This window comes from Epinephelus fuscoguttatus, linkage group LG11 (assembly GCF_011397635.1).
Source record: "Epinephelus fuscoguttatus linkage group LG11, E.fuscoguttatus.final_Chr_v1".
NCBI lineage: Eukaryota > Metazoa > Chordata > Actinopteri > Perciformes > Serranidae > Epinephelus > Epinephelus fuscoguttatus.
The window spans coordinates 27,724,855-27,746,374 of NC_064762.1; the positions used below are offsets into that span (position 1 = coordinate 27,724,855).

Consider the following 21,520-nt stretch of genomic DNA (forward strand, 5'->3'; position numbering starts at 1 on the left):
TCGTGATCCCTGTGAATTTTATGGATGTATTTTGTCCCCATAATATGTCACATATATTGTCCATCTGATACAGATGTCCTCAGCCTTATATGAACTCATTCAAATTGTTATTTTATGAGTGGTGGTGGCAAATGTCTATCAGCCACTCCCTATTCTGAAGTTATATTACGCATACACTATTATACCAGACAATATAATTAACAGTTTAATCATAAAAGTAATTTTTAAGCAAAAATAGCAAAGCTTAGCAAATGTGAAAATTTTCAGTTTTTCTGACTCTTCTTTGATATTAAACTGAATATCTTTGGGTTATGGATAAAACATGACAGATCTGAAAAAGTCATAATGAGCTCTGGGAAGCTGAGAATTTTATAGCCCAAACTATTTGAGAAAATAACCGGCAGACCAGTCGATAATGAAAAAAAATAATATTCACAGCATTATTAAATATGTGTAAATCATGCTCTTTGAGAGTAAGGTGCTTGACTCTGGGGTGCAAATAATGACTGTAGTCATGAAACATTGTTTTTTATCCAACTTAAATCATTTATTAAAAACAATACAGACCACAAAAAATGTCTCAACCCTATACAGTAGAAACAAACTCTTCACCACAATCATCATCATCATCATCATCACCATCACCACTACGTTCATCAGTCAATGAGCAAGGTATTTCAAGTCCTGGATACTAAGCATGTCAATAACTTACAGGACACATTTAATACCTAGGCATAGACGAAACTCTGCTTACTAATGGATTAACAGGTGAGAACATAAATAAATTATCAATATTGCACGCTTTCCATTATTAGAAAATACAAAATAAAATTCTAACATCTACCTAAAAAATATGGCAATTTATGCAGACTTTTCTCTGCAAGTATATGATTTTACTTCACAATAATACAGCTTCTCCTTGATGATTTATAAACCACATAGTAAGAACTCTTCACTGAAGTCTCTTAGAAATCTCGAAACATGAAACGAGATTATTTAAATGCATCATACGGTGGTATTTAATGACCACTCAGTAGTCGTTTCTCCTCTTTGGCTCCATCCAGGCTTCCACCGATACTCTGGCTGCTCTCTAGCTCCATGTTCATCTTGTTCTGCTTGAGTGTTTCCTCTGTAGTCGGCCACCTTGGACTCGACAGGCTGGCAGGGTTTTCAGCTGAAGTGACCTTGTGAGTGCGAGACTTGGACCCACATCTCACCCTGGTACAAATAAGGTAGAATACCTCAATGACATTGAGAAACAGGGAGACGCAGGCCACCACCAGCATGAAGATGATGAAGATGGTCTTCTCTGTGGGTCGGGACATGTAGCACTCCACAGTGAAGGGACAGGGGGTCCTGGAGCAGGGGAACATGGGGACCATGACGAAGCCGTACAGGTAGTACTGGCCCACTATGAAGGCGGCCTCGATGATGATCTTGAACACGAGCTGGGTCAGGTAGCTCCCCAGCAGGTTCCCCTTGATCTTCACCTTTCCCTTTTCATCGGTGTATTTGGGCATCTTGATCAGCCGGGTCCCGCCGGGGCTTTTCAGCTGCTCCCTCAGCTTTTTCTCATTGTGAATGACGTGCAAAGCGTGGCCCAGGTAGACCAGCGTTGGCGTGGACACAAAGATGATCTGGAGGACCCAGAAGCGAATGTGCGAGATGGGGAAGGTCCAATCGTAGCAGACATTCTCGCAACCAGGTTGTTGAGTGTTGCAGACAAAACCTGACTGCTCGTCGCCCCAGACGCTCTCGGCACCTGCACCCAGGACCATGATCCTGAACAGGAAGAGGACGCTCATCCAGATCTTCCCAATGACTGTAGAGTGGGACTGGACCTTGTCCAGCAATTTTGACAGAACTCCCCAGTCTCCCATCTTTAGTGCTGATGTTCAGTTACTGATCTAAACAGACAGAAGGAAATAAAATATACCTTCATGAGCTGATAAATACAAAAACTGTGTGCAGAGATCCTGCACCACACCTTCTTAACAGAAACATTAACCACAGCTTAGTATTCAATCAATATGCTGCTGCTGGAAGAAAGGCACTTATTGTTCTTTTCAATTTAATTTTTTTCTGTTCTTGAACCTGGCCACTTTGTAGAGTAAGAGGATATCAGAGCCCTGTGAACCCTGAGTGCGTTGGCAAATATTTTCCTATCATTAATCAGAATTTTGAACGGATGACTCTGTAGGCTGGTAAAAGGATAATACTTTGAAACTATAGCTCTTTCCCTATGTAAAAGTAACTTTAAATAGCTTACATCAATATTCTGTATGACACAATTGTAAATTTATCTATACAATAAAAATATTATACATGCATCTTGTAGGCAAAGCTGAGAAGTAAAACATGAAAAGCAATCTAATGCCATTATTTGTTTTAGGTCATATTAATACTACTAGAGAATAAGCAAAGTCATCATTAACATTCAAAGTAAAAAACAAACAAACAAAAAAAACACATAGTGTATTTAAAACAAAAAATACTATATTTCTATTCTGTATAATGTCCTTTACAAATATTCACTCACAAAATCAATATTTTTTCATACATAAAATAACTAGTTATGTATAGCAGAGAACAACGCTCGTTGCATCTTACCTGCGGACCTGGTCAGGAAAGACTGTCTGACTTGGACAGAGATCAGTAACTCTAAAGTTGGACCTTGGAGTGTGCTCTGATGCACTGATGAGGGATCGCATTGCACAACACACATCTGGCCTCAGATGTCACGTTGTGCCCGTCAGCAAACGCGAGCAGAAAAAGTTGATGAAAGACAAGACCAGGAGGGCTAGTGTAATAATTGACAGGTGTTCAGTATCTTGGTTTAAATGGCCTTGAAAGTTTGAAAATATACAGACAAGGTGTGTAATCATTAGGACATAAAACTACTGCTCATATTGGACTCTTCTGCGTGTATTTGACTGGGGTTGTAAATGATGAATGGCTGCATAATTGTAAATGGTTAAGTTCTGGCATTCTGGGCCAATTCATACAGAGACATGTAGTGGTGTAGTGGTAGTTGAGGTAGGTGTATTATTAGGTAGATGGGTAGGTTACTGAGGAGGAAGGAGGTTTAGTCTCCCATTTGTTTTCGTGGCTTTTTGGCTGATAAGTGGGCTTACCTCCAGAGAAAGAGGTGGGTATACCCTGTATACCAACGTATAGGCTACCCCCCACTACACCATTGGTGTCCTTGTCTCGTGTTTTGGCTGCAGTACCTATAAAACGCATTAAAAAATAGTCAAACATATAAGAAAATATGCCTTCTTCTTTTTGGCAATAGATGTTAAGACAGATACCCCTCTTATGTTTGTACACTAAGTATGAAGCTACAACCAGTAAGCTTAGCTTAAGCGGATGGCACACCAATCAAACCTTTACTAACAGACAAACACAGGTGTTTGTTTGGTGTGCCATGGCTGTCTGTCCTTGTTTTTGTTTTTTTTTGGAGAGGTTTGATCAGATGTGACATGTTTAATCTGTGTTTGTCCACGTTTGATAAAGTTTGGTAAGTTTGACTTTCTGGGACAAATGGACTAGTGTGCGTATCTCAGCTGTGTAGTGCTAGTTGATGAATTTGGTGTACTGCTAGGTGGATGGGTTGGTTGCCAAGGAAGAAGTGGGTATACGGTTCTATATATTCAAATGGATTTTTGGCTGATAGTCGGGTAGACTGTGAACGGCCAGAAAAAGAGGTGCGTATACCTGCCCTCTACACCACTGGCAAATCTATGGCAATGCAGCTCGCACATGCCCATTAGCTGTAAACTCACTGTACCAGCCATGTATTTGTTACTATTGTGTTGAATGAGGTGGGAGCGTATCTATGTTTCCCAGGTTCTATGTTCCCCACTTAACCCTGCAAAAAAGGTTCTATGTTCCCCGCTTACACCAAAAAGGTTCTATGTTTCCCGGATTCTATGTTCCCCACTTAACCAAGCGGGAAACATAGAACCCTTTCTGTGTAAGCGGGGAACATAGAACCTTTTTTGCAAGGTTAAGTGGGGAACATAGAACCCGGGAAACATAGGGATGACCCCAATGAGGTGATTTAGCTTGAGTAGCTTAGCAGAAAGATCCATCTAATGAAGACTCTTGGAAGTCACACCTGGCAAAGAAATAGTTTGGTATACTTTGGTTTTCGTACAGGGTTAAACAACTGAAATATAACCTGTTAATAACTGAGCTGTGGAGATGCTAGTAGGCTAACTTATTACCTTTAGTTTGGTCAGTCACAGGCTAGCTGCTGGCTTTGTCTCTCGTCTGCACGCTAAACCAAGCTAACGGTTTTTCACAAAATACCTATATGTAAGGCAATTTGTTTCAAAGTAATAAAAAAAGTAATAGCAATACCAGACATGCTTGTTTGCTCTACTTGTTAAAACTTTATCTGATACTTTAATGAACAGATGCTTTGAGGAATGAATTGTTTGCTGATGGCAGAATGATAAGAAATATATACTCTGTAGATTTATACTCACTGGCCGGAACAATGATTATAAAACTGCATTAGAATTCATTCTTTCAGCACACAATTAACTAAACGCTCTGTATGCATTTAAGCAATTGTAGCTCTTTATACAGTATGATAGATTAATAAAAAGCTGCAGAGATTTGAATGGATGAGGCTGTTCTGAATATAAAAACCCTTGGAGAAATTCAGACACAGATTAGTGTATGTATGAGAAGTTTACTGAATCAAAACTGTAACAACATTGTCTTAAATCACCCAAAGAAAGTACGCTTTGTAAAATTGATCCAAAAATAATCTACAGATTGTCAACTGCGAGAAAATATGGTCTCTTGTTTTTCTATTATGTCTAATAGTCAATTGAAGTCATTTTAGGCAACATTTTGCATGTGACCGAGTTCTGTTTACAGAAGCTGGCTACTCCCCCTCCCTCTATCTGTGATTACCGCATACACACACACACACACACACACACACACACACACACACACACACACACCCCTTTCCTCCCCAAAGCCAATACACACACTGAAACTCAGGAGAATTGGACACGTACAACTTATCACTGCCTCTATGTGTCAGATGTGGATCTCTGCCCCCATGCTGTTGCTTTCAGGTGATACATTCTTAGCAGTGTCAGTGACCCCGTTCACCCCCAACTTTCGTCCTTGGAGCTCCAGCTCCAGGTTGACACAATTCTGGAGCATCTCATCGCGGCTTTTAAAAGCTTTCCTTTCCAAAGGTGGAGGCGTCACCGGGGTCACAGTGTAATCCTGCCTCCTCGCCATGCACTCCTTCACAGCTTTCACGCACAGGTAGAACAGCTCAACCAGGCTGAGGACGAGGGAGACAAACGCCGCCACCAGCATGAACCAAATGATGATCGACTTCTCAGTAGGCCTGGACAGGAAGCAGTCCACCTTGTGAGGGCAAGGGAAGCGGGTGCAGACGTAGCGGGTCTGGAGGGTGAAGCCGTAAAGAAAGTACTGACCCACAATGAACACAACCTCCAGGATAATCTTCACCACGAGATGGAGGACATAACTGCGGAGGAGCTGGCCTCGAATGCTGATCTTGCCAGTGCTCTTTGTGTACTTGGGGACTTTGTAGGCCCTCCTCAGGAAGAGGCTGGCCTGGTCATCCAACTCAGCCTGTTTCTTCATCCTCTCCTTCATCTTGGATTGGAAGGACAAGAAAACAGAGTTAGACGTTTTTCATGTTAACATGTTAGCTAAAATGAGTTAAATAGGAGGTTTGGCACTACACTTTTACATCACTGCTCCATGCTTCTGCCACTACAGGTGCAGCGTGCCTGACAAATCAAACATTTACCAGTCACGCTATCATATTACACCCATTGTAGCGACACACCTTCTTCTCAGTGTGGATCACATGGAGGACATGGCCAAGGTATAGCAGCTTTGGGGTTGCCACAGCAATAATCTGAAGGACCCAAAAGCGCACATGAGAGATGGGGAAGGCGAGGTCATAGCAGACGTTCTCACAACCAGGCTGTTGAGTGTTGCAGACAAAGTCGGACTGCTCATCGCCCCAAACCTAGAGGAAGATTACAGGAAACAGATGATAGTGGAGATGATACATGATCTTTTAAAGTTCTGCAAGTTCAGAATGTAGAAGTGACAATGTTTACTGCCATGTAGCTCACAAATAGTGAGCGCTAATGTGCTGGAAACTCTGGCTTTTAATGCACATTGGCTACTGCCTGTAAAGTGTGTTTAAAATGGCGAATATATGACCAAACCTTCTCAGCGCCAGCGTGCAGGACGAGGATGCGGAAGACAAACAGCACTGTGAGCCAGACCTTGCCGATCACCGTGGAGTGGCTCTGTACTTTATCCAGCAAGCGGCCCAGCAGATCCCATTCGCCCATTTCAGTTGCCAGTTGTCCTGCTTTCTCTGTGAGGAGACGAACACGAAAACAATCTATTAAGATTTACAGGGGGCAAATCTCTGCAGGTATACTTGCATTATTTGAGACGTCTATACACTGTTACTGGTGGATCAAACAGAATTGTAATCTGGTCATTACCGATTCCTTTAACACCCCTTGGTTGGAGCTGTTAAAAGGCCATACAGAAATCATTGTAGGTGTAAAAGTCAGAACAGGCAGACTCTCTCACAAGGCCAGACTTTATTTCTTTTGAGTTTGCTGATAGAAGCCACAGCTGCTGATTTAGTCTCCAAAGCACACTTATCTGCTGAAAACCTGAGACCTTAACCTTGGTTAATATCAACCGTTTCAAGTCTTATATCAAAGAATGTGCGCTTAACCACCGAGGCACAAATACAGACTGACCTGAGTGAGGAGATAAGCCTGCGAAGGTTTTGGTATGTCTTCAGAAACATTCCATTTATAGTTTTAATTCACATAATGAATTAATTATTTAGAGCTTAATAATTAATTGATATGTTAACGTATGCATTTTTGTGTATTACTTACATGCTGAGTAATATTAGCATGTAGTTAACTATGTACATGCATAATAAACCATGACTCAATTTAGGTTTCATTTAAAAACTCTATGTATATTATCTTCTTTTCTGTCAGTATGAACTAATAAAACATTGCTCACATAAAAAACAGTTTATTAGTCTTTAATCTCCAAAGGCTTTTTTGCTTTCTGCTCATTTAATTAGAAAAGCATTCTCATAAAAGTCTCACATTTTTACACTAATGTTTGCCAGTTATATATGTTAGTTGGATGCAATCACGTCTGTTATTTATAATTTTCATTTTAGAGTATAATTTCTTACTACATCAAATTATACCCACTATTGGAGCTTCTAGTTATGGTGTGCATTCACATGTCTAATCTTTTTTTCAATTTGTGCATGATACAAATATTGCAGAATCGATCATTGTACATCAACATATCTGAAATCTGTAAATCCCCCCCAGTTCATGTACAGTACAGTCAGTTACCTTTTTAAACAAGAGAGCAGATATTATTTGTAAAACTTACCGGTTGAACAAACCTACAGAGGAAAAAGGACACAGAGAGCGATGTCTCAGGAGGACGACGAAGTGAGAAAGTGAAGAAAAAGCTGTCGTTTTCATTGTTCCTTTGGCGTCTTATCTGGAAGGACACCATCCTAACCAAAACATCAAACCTCCAGCCTTAACATTGAGGGAATATTATTTGGAAGAATGGCGGCTTAGGGGTCAAGAAACAAGCCTGCAATGTCCTTGCAAAAACGATTGCTATGAACTGTCTATCTGACAACACAAGGTGTATTTAGCTGCTGTGGTGCTTTCCACTGTATGCAGTGGTGACCCCAGACAGGGGTGGCCAGATGGGGCCACTGAAAATCGTGGGGTGGCACCAAAACCAAAGGCCACAACTGAATTTTAGGAATTCGCTTATGCAGTTGAAGTATACAGACTAGTTGAAAACAATCTCAATAAGAAGAATTTTCTAATTATCTGATGTACGTAGGCTAATACCAGTAAAGTTAACATTTTGAGTTCCCTAATAATCCTGTTTAATGCCTTATGTGTGTGTCTATAGATGTGTTAAGCAATTGTTCTTCAAATAAGCTGGTTGTCCTTTTCCTTAAAAAGAGAAATGCACAGCTTTAATTTGAAGGAGTATATTGAGTCTGAGGACCAAAACATTTACAAGGAGATGAGATGCCCAATGGCTCAGTAGGAAGGGCAGGTACCCCATGCACAAGGGCAGTGTCCTTGCCACAGCAGCAACAGGTTCAATTCCAGCCCATGGCCCCCTGCTGCATGCTGTCCCCCCTCACACCTCCAAAACTGTCCTGTCATTTAAGGCCAAAACAACACCAAATAAAACATTTACTGTGAGAAAACCTTCTCAAGTCTAGGGTAGACTCGTAGGTACCCATGGAACCCATTTTCATTGAGAAATGAGGTGAGAGTTCAAGGGCCCCTTTGAAAATGGCCATGCCAGTTGTTCCCTTGCCAAAGTTCAGCCTGATACTGGATTGTTATTTAGGCCCCTTACTAACAAGATATGCTGACATGGTTGGTACCAGTGAATGCCTTAGGTTGTCTAACTTTACAACATGCCACTAGCTTCTAGCTTGAAGCTAAAGTTTAGCTTAAAAATTGGGACACCACAGCCTCTTAAAGACAGTAAAGTCAGCCTCCAATTATTTTTGGCTGGTGGGACTAGCAACTGTATCAGTTGAGCGTGTCACTGACAGTATGACGTGACCTACCTCAGCAGATGGAGTTTGCCCTGTTGTCACGGAATTGTTGATGCTCAAATTTCCCTTTTTCCTCTGTTTTTTTTCCATGATGATGTCAAATTAACCTCGACCTTGGAAACACTTGTTATCCAAAGGTCTATTTACGAAAGATTCTGGAGCTCTTGATAATTTTTTTTTTTACATCATGCTATTTATTTAAACACTTTCTGACAGTGGACAAGTGTATTTGCTCATGCTTCGTCAGGTTAACTTGCCTGACACTTGTTTTTCCACTATGCTGATAACTATGCTCCCACACTGTGGAATAGCATTCCCAAGCATAGTCAAAAAAGCATCCTATGTGAGTGTTTTCGAGCTGTATCATGTAACATGCCGTTTCTTTTAAACTTAGCTTTTAGTCAAGTCTTTTAATTTTAATTATTCCTACTTTTTATTTGACTCCTGATGTCACTTAATGCTTATTTTCCTTGATCTTCATTTTTTACAGCACATTTTGTCTGAGAATGAGCCATATAAATGTTCATTATCATGTGCATTACCAAGTGTCTTTCATTTCTTACTCATTTTAGTATTTTCTTTACTACTTTGCCTAGTCCATATAGACATTTACCAAATGCCTCTTAGAAAAATCTGACATGTCAGATTCTAGTTTGTGTTTAAATCCTCCCATAACAGTCCAGGTTTCCTCTGCACTGGGCGGATTTACGGAAGACTGCCCCTCACATGTTCATCAGGTTTACAAACAGTCTGTGACCCGGCTGATCTGAGGGCGGTCACAGGGTAAACGCTGGCAGTTGGCGTGGTGTCTGTTCACGTCAATGATTTACACCGTGCTGGTGTTTTAAGAGAAAAACAAAGCGTTTGTGGCCTTCAGCTGATCAGTCAACATTTCATATACACCAAAAACCTATTGGTCAGATAAAGGACTCATCTTTCAAGGCATATTTGGCCCCTTCACACAAAATAAAAGACAGGAGAGTAAGGGAATGAAGAAAGAGATTTATTGTTCTTTTGTATTATGATGACACATATCATATTTAAGTCCACATTTTTATACACTGCACTGTTTATGTAGGCAACCACTCAACACAATATATCTGAATCTGTTCACGTTTCTTAATATAAGTACTTATTTTAAGCTATATCGACATATAATTAATGTAGCTTAAATATAGTTTCTCAATGAAACAAAACATCACCATCTCACTCTTCATCTCATTTCAACTTCACTCCTGGAGATGCTTGAATGTTATACTCTGAGCAAAGACACCTAAAGCTATCATTCCCCATTCACCCATTCACCACCATGCTTGTATTTACTGTCAGCACTCTCACACGTTTAACACCACACCAGCACGTCTTGGTTTTATCTCAACACTGTCTTTGATGAGACCAAGAGGCTTAATAAGTTAAGACATTTTCACACTGCAAGAATATATTCAGATTTATACTTAAGTCTGATTTACAAATGTGCTCTTCTCACCTTCAATTCACATGTGTCTCGGACTGAGTTACATTTAGCAATATCACACTTAAGTTAGTATTGCATGTTGCACATTTTGCTCATTAAAACTTTATTACATTTAGAGGGATTATTCTACATTATGATATCAGTCTGTCTCTTTGACTTTGAATGATGCTAGGTTTGGTTTCAAGTCAAATGCAGTTTGGTTTTTGTAAGTGTGCCATATACTGCAGGTGTGGTTAGAGCTGGTAAGAAGCAGTACAACCAGAAAGATCTGGAAAGTCAAAAGCCAGCACAAGACGAATTTTATTTTATCATCATTTTGTTTATGATTTTATGGTTGCAGATTGCTTTGTTATTGCTTTCTTCTGACTGTCTTTTTAATGTAACATCTGAGGTGAGGCTTTTGATCCCACTGCACTTCTACACTGTATTCTGTTGTGCATGATAGCGTGCACCTCCATAGAAAAATAAAATAATGTACATTCCTTTTTTATATTAAATGAATCAAGCCTTTATGACGCCTGCTGGCCGCACAGGACTCAAAGTCACAGCAAGCTTCCAACACCCTGCCTGTCCACCGTCAAGACATGCATGTGCATTAATTACACTGCAGCTTTCCTTGAAATTGATACCAACTCAGCAGAAGAAAATCTCTTAACTACCAACCTCAACAGAGCCTGAGAGCTAATGACACACAAAACTAAAACTCCAGTAACAAGAAGATATGATAACTGATTAAGTCTTTAGTGAAGGAGGCAAGGTGAGCTCTTAGCTTGAGCTGATGAGCACATGTGATCCAAGGACCCAGATCCACTCTGGGACACATCTCATCAGTCCATACTGGGGAGAAAAACAGCAGAGAGAAACACATCAGCACACAGACATGTATTATATATTTCATGCTGGGAATGTATCAGTGATAGTGTGACTGTGAGTAACTCACTTATCTTGTACTCACCTGCAGTGTGTGAGGCCAGTAACCAGTGGTCCTATTAGTGACACCCAGGGTGGAGATGGCGTGGCGGGCATAAACCTCTGGCTTTGGTGCAAACCAGCCCGGTGTTGATGCTTGTGTCGATGTTGATGGTTGTTGCTCACTTGAGGCTATCTGGTTACACATACACATAGACACATACTGTATATCAAGCTCTATTATGTGGCCCACTCCATTTATTTCAATGAGGGTAGGCTAAACAACAGAAACACCTCTCTGTAGTTCACAAAACACATTTAGGTGTAGTACCCAGCCCTACTTGTTAATGATCGTATCAGGCATTTACCTGGAAAGGAATCAGACTTTGGACAAAGATCCCTCTGCCGCTGTACTCAAGGTGAAGAGCTCTTGACAGCTGATCCATGTAGCCCTGAAATGTCAGAAGAATGGAAGAGATTACTGCCAGGATTGAAAATGTGTGCTTGAGGGAAGGTTAGCTCTGACACATTACCCTTACAGTTGGAGATACCAGCATTAATAGACCTTTTTGGAACATTTATATTTATTACAAATGGCCCTTTCATACTATGACTAATCCCATGCTGTGAAAAAGATCTATAAAGGGTACAGAGGTGTATCTGTAAAGCAGATATCCTCAGTGTTTGGTCTCACAGCGGAGGCGGTGAGTGTCACTCTTCCAGGCAGAGGTCTGCAGCAAGCACCCGACGATATATTGACCACAGCTCCTCTGCTGCGCTCCACCATCCCAGGCAGCACCAACCGGGTCATCAGAGTAGCCACTGCGACGTTCTTATTCAGCAAATCCAGCAGGCCCTGCTCAGGCACTTCAATAAGACTCTGAGGGGAAGACATTGACTCCACACAGTTCACCAAGAAGCCAATATCTTTCCCCCTCATGGCTTCTTTGATGGTCTTGCTGGCTGCCTGGTCCAAAGAGAAGTCGGCCAGGACGACAACAGTTTCCACTCCGTAGCTCTGAGAAAGGGACGCAGCTGTTTCTCGCACAGAAGTGTGGTTCTGAGTGACAAAGATAATGCTGATACCGTGTCTGGCCAGCTCCTCTGCATAAGCTTTGGCCACAGGCTCTGATGCACCTGATGGGAGAGAGGACAATATTTATCGATATGAGTCATGGTAGGAAGAAATGGGGATTACCAACTGAGATCTCCTGCACACTATGGCCTTAAAACACAGATGATGACTGTATGACTATAATACTTAGTTGATTAGTCGATTGCAAAGAAATTACAAGTACAACAACTTCAAATATCATTTAACAGGGAAAATGCCAAACATTTTCTAGTTCAAACATCTCAAATGTTAAAAAAATGCTACATTTCTCTGTTTTATATAATTGCAAAATGAACATCTTTTTGGACTGTTGGTTGATTAAGACAGTTTGAAAATGTTATCCTGTGCATTTTACACTATTTTCCAATATTTTATACACCATGAATAAAACAACATTACGGATGGGATAATATATAATAAAAATAATGATTATTGAAGGACCTAGTTTAACCATCCTAGCTGCATTTTGACAACTAAAGCTAACTAGAATGTGTTACTCTTAGGGTTGCAACAAAATGAGTCTGTCAGTTATGGTCTTGATTAATTGATTAATTATTTTATCTATAACATATCAGAGAATAAAAAAAGGCTCCTTGCCATTTCTCAGAGACCAATTTGACAGATTTTGTATTCTAATTTTAAAAAAACTGTTTAATAACTAAAGACATTCCTTATTACAGTGATATCAAGCAAATAAAAGCAGCAACATTTTAAATCTGAGAAGCTGAAACCGGCACATTTTTGGCATTTTTTACTTGATATATAACTTAAATGACTGATTGATTATCAAAATTTCTGACAAATTTAAAAAGACTATTATTTGTAATAAAAAAAAGGCTCTTTGAAATTTCTCAAAGACCAACTTGACAATTTTTTTTTGTTTTAATAAAAATAATTTTAAAAAATGGTTAAATAACTAAAGACATTAGTTTTTACAGTTATACCAAGCAAAGAAAAGCAGGAAACTTCTCAAATTCGAGAAGCTGAAACCAGAAAATGTTTAACATTTTTTACTTTATAAATAACTTAAATAACTGATCGATTATCAAAACTGCTGACAAATCAAAAAGACTATAATGTGTAAACCTATTTTCCTTTCATGGCTATGATGCCCAGAGCTCACTGTGGGCATCACACTGAGTGTTATATTTGGGGTTGCAAAACGATTTGTCTGCCAATAACTGTCTTGATTTATTGATGAATTACTTTCCTGCAATGTCTCAAATCCCAGGATGGCATGTTCAGATTTCTTATTTAGTGAGACTAACCGTTGAATACCCAAAGATATTCATTTTACAATTATATGCATAAGAAAAAAGCAGCACAGTGACAAATTTCAGAGGCTGAAACAGGCATATTTTGTCATTGTTTGCCACAAAATTAACAAACACTGATTTGATGGTGACACATCACTAAAAAGGAGAATAGTTGCAACAATAAAATGCATAGAGCTGACTCTTTTCTCTCACACAGTCTTGCATCATGATGCACTCTCATTGTCGCTGCAATGTTAACCTACTGCATCCTTACCATACACGACAGCCCAGTCACCAAATCTCTGGGTTAGCTTCTTACTCGGGATCATTCTTGGCAGGAAATGCACCCTGACCAACGTGCAGCAGTCTCGCAGCAGGATTACAGCCCGGCTAGCCGTATAAAGAGCCCCAACCAGTGCCAGGGTTTCAAAGTAAGGACTGCATGACCGAGAAACTTCTCTATACAAAAAGTGAAAGCTGTCAACTGCCGCCATGGTCGACCCTATTGATGCTGATGCTAGCCTGCTAGCTAAAGCTTATTCTGTAGATTTAACGTTAAGATATCAGAGCGTAACGTTAACCAGTAACTCAGGCGTGTGAACAAAACATGTCGCCGTTCCTTTAGAGTAGATTTCTATTAAAATTATCGAGTTTGACAGACGGTTCAGGAGGAAGAGATGTCCCCTGGCTGCACCCGGTAGAAGAAGCAAAACATTGAGTCACGTGACCATGTATGTGATTGGTGCTGCATTCAAGAGAAAAAGAGAAAAAACGAAATATGTCAATCTGAAGCGTAATACTTTGTAGAAGTATTCACATCGGTCATGATTGAAGTTGACTGCAGTGGCTGGGTGGCACACCCTCATATCTTAGATGGTGTAGACTTATATGTTGATATGCAACTTTTTTAGTTATTGTTATGATTAATATGTTACATATGAAACCCATATTTCCGACGCTCTAAAAGGCAGCGTGTAATTTCTTTCCACAGGTTTCCATAGAGACGCAGCACTCGGTAGCTAGTGGTACCAAAATGCTAACGTTACCGGAATGAGAGGCTCTTATAACTTCAAGCACAAGGTGACCGCTTTACAGTATACTGCATACGATGTGTTTCTGTCTAAGTGGTGGGTTTGTGCAGCGGGGAGTTTTTTTTTGGTTTTCGCTCAGTTAAAATTTGGCAGTTTTACCTCAAGCTAGCAGTGTTGGTACTTGTAGCAGCATCAAGCTAACGATGGAGGAGCAGTTAGCTAAGGTTAGTTAGCTGGTTTTGGCTGTGAAGTGAAAACGTAAATACTAAATAGTCAGTTTGGGTTACAAAGACCAATTTATTGTTGCTGTTAGACTTTTATCTGTATATTTCTGTGGAGACAGTTGCTATTGAAAAACCTAATATACATTATGGACTGGAGGAGGTAGTCAATTATCACACCTGTTGGTGATAAACTGATTGACACTTGCCTCATAGACCTTTTCACAGACGACATTTTGATTTGTCACTGTAGGAAAGCACAGGTGTCACTAATGAAATGAATGATGGCTGAATTCCATTTAGCTTCTTTAACTTCGGGGTCCTTGCATAGTGCATGCTGGCTCACTGTCACTCTGACTGGAACATTTGAATGGGACGGAGCCATCGTCAGTGTCATTAGTTACATCTGTGCTTTTCCTAATATGACATGTCAAAATGTCTGCTGAAGTTTCAGCTGGTGAAGAATAAAAGATGGAGGTACTCGATACAAATGTACAATATTAAAAGAGCTATACATAATAATAATAACTTTATTCATATAGCACAATCCATGCATACAATTGAACACAAAGTGCTGAACATAAAAGACAATTGAAACATTTGTGATAGAGAAAAAATGATAAAAAAAAATAATATAATAAATAAAAAAATTGAATTTACAGGTGAAAGCAAGGGTAAAAACATGTGTCTTAAGGTTACGTTTAAAAGCTTCAACAGATCTAGGGGCCCTAAGACCCTTAGGCAGACTGTTCCCGAGTTTTGGGGCATAATTGACAAAGACTGCCTCTCCGTGCCTTTTAGTTCTGACCTCTGGAACAATCAAAAGGTGTGAGTCAGAGGATCTTAGGGACCTAGCAGGCACATATATGTTGACCATGTCAGACAGATAAGATGGGGGCCGTTCAGTGATTTAAAGACCAATAAAAGAATTTCAGAAATAATTCTGTGACCAATATAATGATTTTAAAATTGGAGTAATATGGGCTCTCTGTCTGTTTTTTATGTGTATGCTTATTTGTATTTAACATATTTCATTTAATATGATCAGATATGAAGATAGATAGAAAGTCAAAATAAAATTTTATATAAAAAAAAAAAAGAGAGAGAGTAATATCAAAGTAATAGAGCATCCTGATAGATTTCAGTCTGGGAACTCTTCTTTTTTTGTGCTTATTGGACCTTGACTACGGTTATGCACCCCAACTGTCTTTTTTTATCTTTGGTTTAGGGTGATATTTTTTGTCTTTTACCTATTTGCAAGGAAAAACAAACTATCCATTTACAAAGTGCTGCATATGATGTATAATATTTGCACAAATTTGCACAGCAGTTTGTTAATTGATGGCTGTAAAGAAAGGCTCAAATACACATCATTTTTTTCTGAACTAAAATTGTCTTTCAAACCCAACACCACCATACATTATACATTTTACAAGTCTAGAAAACCAATCACTCCATTATGTCCCATTTTAAGGGCCAGCAGTAGAGATGTCTCAGTTGTCAGCTGAAGATGAGGTGGAGTTGCAGTCTCTACTCAAGCAGCTTCTGAGAAGCATCAATGACAGGATCTCTGGTGCTCCATCGACTGAATGTGCTGAGGAGATCCTCCTTCACCTGGAGGAGACTGACAAGAACTTCCACAAGTAAGACCTCCAGACTCGACTAACTTTAAAGATCTTACATTCTCTAAATTCTAAGTGCAGTATGCATATAAGGTAGGTCTAACTATGTCACTGCTCTGCTTTCAGTTATGAGTTTGTCAAGTATCTCCGTCAGTACATGGAGAGCTCTCTGGGGACTGTGGTGGAGGAGGAGACTAAGAACTTAACCAGAGGAGATGGGCAACATGCAATAGGCTCAGGTCACGACACCTTGATCCACGCTGTCACCCGAAGGACCAGAGACTCTGCTGAGTGAGTGTAGCTCAGATTCTGACCTGCATTCCCTCTGTTTTCTCCAGATGTGGATGATTTATTTATTGTGGAGTCAGTTCACAGGCAGTAATTCTGTTTTGTGTGAACTGTGCTAACACCAGAAATCCTCCAGTGTCTCACTGTATGATACTTATTTTCAAATTATGTACTTAAAGGAATATTTCAGGCAACACAGCATGACTAATTGATTTGCAAATGATCCTTTTGTGGGTGATATTATTGTTTTAGTGTATGGATATTAAAGACCATTTTTGATTAAGCTCTGAACTACTTTTCTTGTAACCTATATACAGCCTTCTAGAGAAAAGAAGTCACTGAAGCTGATGTTTTGCGATGTCAGTGACCTAGCCTTAGCTTTGGCCTGGGGCGCAGTGTTTTATATTAGGCACAACAAAAACCTTTATGGTATCTACAGTGTGTTACTTGTCTGCTGCTCCAAATCAGAAAACCAAAATGCCCTAAAGTTAAGATTTGAAAACCGCCTTTAATGTTTTTAGCTAAATAATTGACACCATGTGATTTAAATAATAGACTAAACTGTACTTTCTTCTGTGAAAGGTACCAGCAGATGATGCAGACCTTGAAAAACACCATGATCATGGTGGTGGAGTCTTTGATCAACAAATTTGAGGAGGACCAGATGAGGAAGGAGGAGATGCACCGAGAGAAGCAGCAGCAGTCCAACAGTCAGTACACTGACAACTGCTCTGACAGTGACTCCTCCTTTAACCAGGTCAGAGATACAGTAGATACACTTTTTTATTATTTTATTTCCTTTATTAGGATTTTGTTGATGAGTCTCATGAGGTGCCAAGAGTGTTTGTCAAGCTCTGGATGGCATGAGGCTCTATTGCTGTCTTTAGGGAGTTTATTTCTTTCCATGGTAGACTGAATGTAGGGCAAAGCCTGCACTAGATCCACCCAGTTAGCCCTGGAACTTCTGGCGTTTTGCCATCAGACAGTGAGAGTGCTTCTACTTTGGTTTATGATAGATTATAATAATTTGTGTTTAATCTTTCTTTTCCTTTCTAGAGTTATGCATTCATCAGACAAGAGCAGCTGCAAGCCTTGGCTGAAAAACTTGACTCCAGCAGACCTAAAGAGGTAGAAAGGCTCATGATGATGGTGTATATTGCTGTTCCATAGTTTGTGTCAGTAAACTGGAGAGTCATGAGTGGCAATGTGATATAGATCAGTGGTTTCCAGTCTTGGGGTTTGATACCCAACAAAGGGTTGCAGGATAAATCTGAGGGCCTGTGAGATGATTAACCGGATAGGGAAAAAAATTAAACAGAAAATTGTGTTTATTTTATCAGATTTTCACCTCATATTTCCACATTCTTTACTGAATTACAAGATAATTGACCTCCCCAGGCCTCTAAAAATTAAGTTAAAAAATCACTTAGTTTAATTTTTTTTAATTATCAGAAGACATTAGCCTGATAATCTGATGTAGTTAGGTCACCAGCTAGCAGTGAAAGAAGATGACATCATCATTTTTACCCTGCTTACAACATTTTGATGGATTGATTGTTACAGTAGCCAATGGAAATAGCCTTCAAAGGTCATAAGACCAGACCTGTATTAAAAATATTGAGATTCACAGCTATAATAGAGATGTAGACATATGCAACTAGTGATGAGGAGTAAACATTGCTTTGCCTACAGGAGTCACAAGCCACAAAGTTTGATTATTACTGCCATAAATTTAAATATGATTAACAATGTCAAGTGGTGTAATTCTGTGTGTAGGTGCGTTGGGAGGCTCTTCAGGCCCTCTGCTGCGCCCCTCCGTCTGATGTGCTGAGCTGTGAAAGCTGGAGCAGCCTGCGCAGGAACCTCTCTGCAGCTTTGACCGACCCCGACCTCAGTGTGAGTCCAGAGCAGCCTCATCTACAAATGTATTCATTTACAAATCAATCAATAATTATAATCTAATTTTTATGAGCAGTTTAAGGCTTTATAATTAATAATGATAAGCACAGAAAACTTGATGTTCATCATCCCATGTGCAAACCTGCCACACCTGCTTAAATAGAGGAGAAAACAAGATAAAACTGCTCTCCCTAATGACTGAGAGCTAATTGGTCTCAAATATACAGGCCTCCCTCTCAGTAGAGGCTGCCAAATCTTATTTGGTGAAAATTTCTTAATATATGTTCTCATAATAACATTCAGATATAATTGATTAATTATATTTATGACCATGTGTGTGTGGATGCTGATAGTGTATGCCTCTCCCTCTTATCTCTATCAGGATAATGTGCTGCAGTTTTTTGCTAAAAGCTTCTCTTCCTCTCCACTGAATGTGACAAGAGAGATCTACACTAGCTTAGGTAGGCTCTTCTTTACTGCATCTGCAGCACCTTCATGTTTAAACTGAACTACATTTTAAAGGGTCAGCTGCTTATTTCAAGTATTATCTCACCATACAGACACTTTAGTTTTGGTTTTATGTACAAAGATTTTGAGATATACACATCTAGAAATCAATGAAACTTTTTAACACTGAATAAATAACTGTCAGGCTTGACTCTCACTTGATATAGACAGTTTTCATTGGGGCTATATAGCTTTTCAGTTGAGCTTCTGTTTTTTTTATATTGTTAAATTATAAATCCTGTAAATGTGTATTGTATTGTGTATATGCTTCATTATGTATATGAACATGTACATTTGTAATAAGTACATTTTCCTTTGTGCAGCTAAAAGTGTGGAGTCAAGTTTTCTCTGTCACAAGCTAAGCTTTCCAACTGGCTCGGCTACTGTCGACATCAACAGACCTGAGATCAGTCGTCTCCTCAAACAGGTAGAGCATCTTTTATCTCCTAGTATTCAAAGTGTAGCACGATACAAACAGATTATAGCTTTCTCTGTCTGTCTGTCTGTCTGGCCTCAGATTCGACTGATGAATGACTTTCAGAAGGAGGTGACAACATTCTGGATCCGCCATCCTGAGAAGTGAGTTGTACTCACAATATACAGTCAGAGTTGGCAGGTCTTTATTCACTTGTTTGTACCCACATTCGGCACTCACAATCTAATATGCCACTTATAAATGACTGAACGTGATGCAAAAGAAAAATGCTTTAGATATATTTATGTAAATTTACTTTTTTATATTACATGCAGAATGGAGGTATACATTCACTACATTTGTTTTAATCTTCTTTCTATCCTGCTTTAGATATATGGAAGAAGTTATAGAGAGCACCTTCTCCCTGCTGTCCTTCCATCATGAACATGGCTCAGCCTCAACAGGGACAGAGAAAGCCCTGGAACCCATCCACCTACTGGCCTTACTAGATGTTAAAGCTACCTGGTTTAAAAAGTGGATGGTATGTTTTGCAGATGAACAGGTGTTTTTGCGCAGAGTGCCTTTTGGTATACAGTGTTGTGTTTTTGTGTTGCTTTAGAAAGTCTTGATCTGTGTCTCGCTTCTATGTGTACTCTCTTATATATTCTCTTCTATCCTGATCCATCTCCCTCTCCCTCTCTCAGCATGGATACTACAGCAGGACTGTAGTTCTCAGACTCCTGGAGAGAAAATACAAGTCTCTGGTGAGTGATTCACTCCTTAATCAATATCTCCCACTAAGTCCTTTGTACTTCTGAAACATCGAGCACTGTAGAGAAACAACCAACCATACAGGCACAGAAGGCGCCAGAAACCCCTGCACTGTAGAGTGAATTCAAGAAAAACAAAACTGTGTACTAAGTAGGAAAAGGTAGGACTCTGGAGCAAACTCAGATGCTTGCAGGCCAGTTGAGCTGCAAATGTACAAACTCAGTTACCCTTTGAGCCAGGTAATGACCTATTTCCAGCTGCAAATGTTTTTCCTTCCTGCATTTTCTGGTATCATCCTTAGGCCACAGAAAGAGGCTGACTCTGCTACCTTTACTGTGCCAAGGTATACTGCATGTATTCAGGAAAGAACAGGTGGCGAGAAGGGTAAGGATTTTCCAAAGCACTGGCTGTATGCAACATTCAGAGCATTAATATAACACCAACCCAGGGTAATGCATCCTGAGCAGAGAATGAAGACACGCTCCGTCTGTGTGTGTTGCAACCCGAGCTTCTCTGTGGTTTGTCTGCACTACGCTCATCAAGACAGCGCCCACCCTCCAGTTCCCCCTTGGTTAAAGCTGCTAGCTGTTGTTTGACATCCTTATTCGTGCCTAATTATATGTGTGATCTGTGTAACTCACACAGCCAAACAGTGAAGGTCAATGCCGGAGTGTTTGAGACAAAGGGGCACAAGAGCTGAGTGCCACTTCGATGTTTAAGAATTGATTGTTTAATCCTAAACCTCCCTCTCAAGTCTCACTCCGACTTTAGAGAGGATTACTGTGAAATCACCCCTGAAACTTTCTCTAAAGAAAATGTCAATAACTCTTTCAAAGCACTGTAAGCCTAAACTACTCTTGCATTGCAGTGCATTAAAATTCCCCACAGTGCTTGGATTTAGATTAAAACAAACAATTCTAGTCTCAAACTCTTGATTAAGAGATTCGATAAGTGGAGGTCGCATTGTAAACCTGAGTGAACTTTAGGTAAACCTTTTGTCTGTTTATAGCAACATCCATATTTGTCAAAGGAGAGAAGTAGCTGCAGCGATCACAATAACATGGTATGTATTTGTTTTTAGATTGTAGCAGCCCTTCAGCAGTGTATCCAGTACAGTGAGTCCTGTGAGCGTTCAACAAATGAGACAACTGATCCCCAGTCAGCTGAGCAGCAGAACACTGGTAAGTAAAACAGTCCATAAAACTCATGGTGTCTTCAACAGGTTTATACACTCTCTCAGGCATATCTGAATACCAATTTCCACTCTCACTCTACGTGGTAAACATCAGCACATTTGTCGTAATGCTGATTTAATGTCTCCTGTGATACAAAG

General features: G+C 39.8%; 4 protein-coding genes across 4 annotated transcripts in view; 1 reads left to right on the forward strand and 3 right to left on the reverse strand.

The window, feature by feature from the left end:
* Positions 1 to 528: 528 nt before the first annotated feature.
* On the reverse strand, positions 529 to 2,757 carry gja13.1 (gap junction protein alpha 13.1). Its single transcript, XM_049589663.1, has 2 exons — positions 2,611 to 2,757; positions 529 to 1,907 (listed from the first exon to the last, which is right to left on the reverse strand). Exon 2 carries the CDS (start codon positions 1,878 to 1,880, stop codon positions 1,020 to 1,022), a length of 861 nt encoding a protein of 286 aa, XP_049445620.1. The 5' UTR covers positions 1,881 to 1,907; positions 2,611 to 2,757; the 3' UTR covers positions 529 to 1,019.
* Positions 2,758 to 4,609: 1,852 nt separating this feature from the next.
* On the reverse strand, positions 4,610 to 7,558 carry gja11 (gap junction protein, alpha 11). Its single transcript, XM_049589662.1, has 4 exons — positions 7,468 to 7,558; positions 6,246 to 6,400; positions 5,855 to 6,040; positions 4,610 to 5,658 (listed from the first exon to the last, which is right to left on the reverse strand). Exons 2-4 carry the CDS (start codon positions 6,372 to 6,374, stop codon positions 5,062 to 5,064), a joined length of 912 nt encoding a protein of 303 aa, XP_049445619.1. The 5' UTR covers positions 6,375 to 6,400; positions 7,468 to 7,558; the 3' UTR covers positions 4,610 to 5,061.
* Positions 7,559 to 9,662: 2,104 nt separating this feature from the next.
* Positions 9,663 to 14,140, reverse strand: hsdl1 (hydroxysteroid dehydrogenase like 1). The gene is made up of 5 exons (XM_049589660.1): positions 13,708 to 14,140; positions 11,758 to 12,200; positions 11,432 to 11,515; positions 11,110 to 11,259; positions 9,663 to 10,991 (listed from the first exon to the last, which is right to left on the reverse strand). The coding sequence occupies exons 1-5, from the start codon at positions 13,925 to 13,927 to the stop codon at positions 10,920 to 10,922; spliced, it is 969 nt and encodes a 322-aa protein (XP_049445617.1). The 5' UTR covers positions 13,928 to 14,140; the 3' UTR covers positions 9,663 to 10,919.
* A 237-nt stretch (positions 14,141 to 14,377) lies between these two features.
* tbc1d32 (TBC1 domain family, member 32) overlaps positions 14,378 to 21,520 on the forward strand; it is a 102,421-nt gene continuing 95,278 nt past the window's right edge. Inside the window, exons 1-12 of the mRNA XM_049589643.1 lie at positions 14,378 to 14,513; positions 16,160 to 16,328; positions 16,434 to 16,598; positions 17,178 to 17,352; positions 17,652 to 17,723; positions 18,372 to 18,491; positions 18,877 to 18,955; positions 19,325 to 19,428; positions 19,519 to 19,580; positions 19,807 to 19,957; positions 20,121 to 20,180; positions 21,269 to 21,368. Coding sequence (XP_049445600.1) covers positions 16,174 to 16,328; positions 16,434 to 16,598; positions 17,178 to 17,352; positions 17,652 to 17,723; positions 18,372 to 18,491; positions 18,877 to 18,955; positions 19,325 to 19,428; positions 19,519 to 19,580; positions 19,807 to 19,957; positions 20,121 to 20,180; positions 21,269 to 21,368 — 1,243 coding nt within the window. The 5' untranslated portion in view covers positions 14,378 to 14,513; positions 16,160 to 16,173. The remainder of the gene's footprint in view (positions 14,514 to 16,159; positions 16,329 to 16,433; positions 16,599 to 17,177; positions 17,353 to 17,651; positions 17,724 to 18,371; positions 18,492 to 18,876; positions 18,956 to 19,324; positions 19,429 to 19,518; positions 19,581 to 19,806; positions 19,958 to 20,120; positions 20,181 to 21,268; positions 21,369 to 21,520) is intronic.

Coding starts and splice junctions, on each gene's coding strand:
- gja13.1 (XM_049589663.1), bottom strand. CDS start 1,880: ATGGGAGACTGGGGAGTTCTGTCAAAATTGCTGGACAAGGTCCAGTCC.
- gja11 (XM_049589662.1), bottom strand. CDS start 6,374: ATGGGCGAATGGGATCTGCTGGGCCGCTTGCTGGATAAAGTACAGAGC. Junction 6,041..6,245: donor TGCACGCTGGCGCTGAGAAG/GTTTGGTCATAT, acceptor ATCTTCCTCTAG/GTTTGGGGCGATGAGCAGTC. Junction 5,659..5,854: donor TGATCCACACTGAGAAGAAG/GTGTGTCGCTAC, acceptor TTCCAATCCAAG/ATGAAGGAGAGGATGAAGAA.
- hsdl1 (XM_049589660.1), bottom strand. CDS start 13,927: ATGGCGGCAGTTGACAGCTTTCACTTTTTGTATAGAGAAGTTTCTCGG. Junction 11,516..11,757: donor TGACACTCACCGCCTCCGCT/GTGAGACCAAAC, acceptor CTGACATTTCAG/GGCTACATGGATCAGCTGTC. Junction 11,260..11,431: donor AAAGTCTGATTCCTTTCCAG/GTAAATGCCTGA, acceptor ATGTGTAACCAG/ATAGCCTCAAGTGAGCAACA.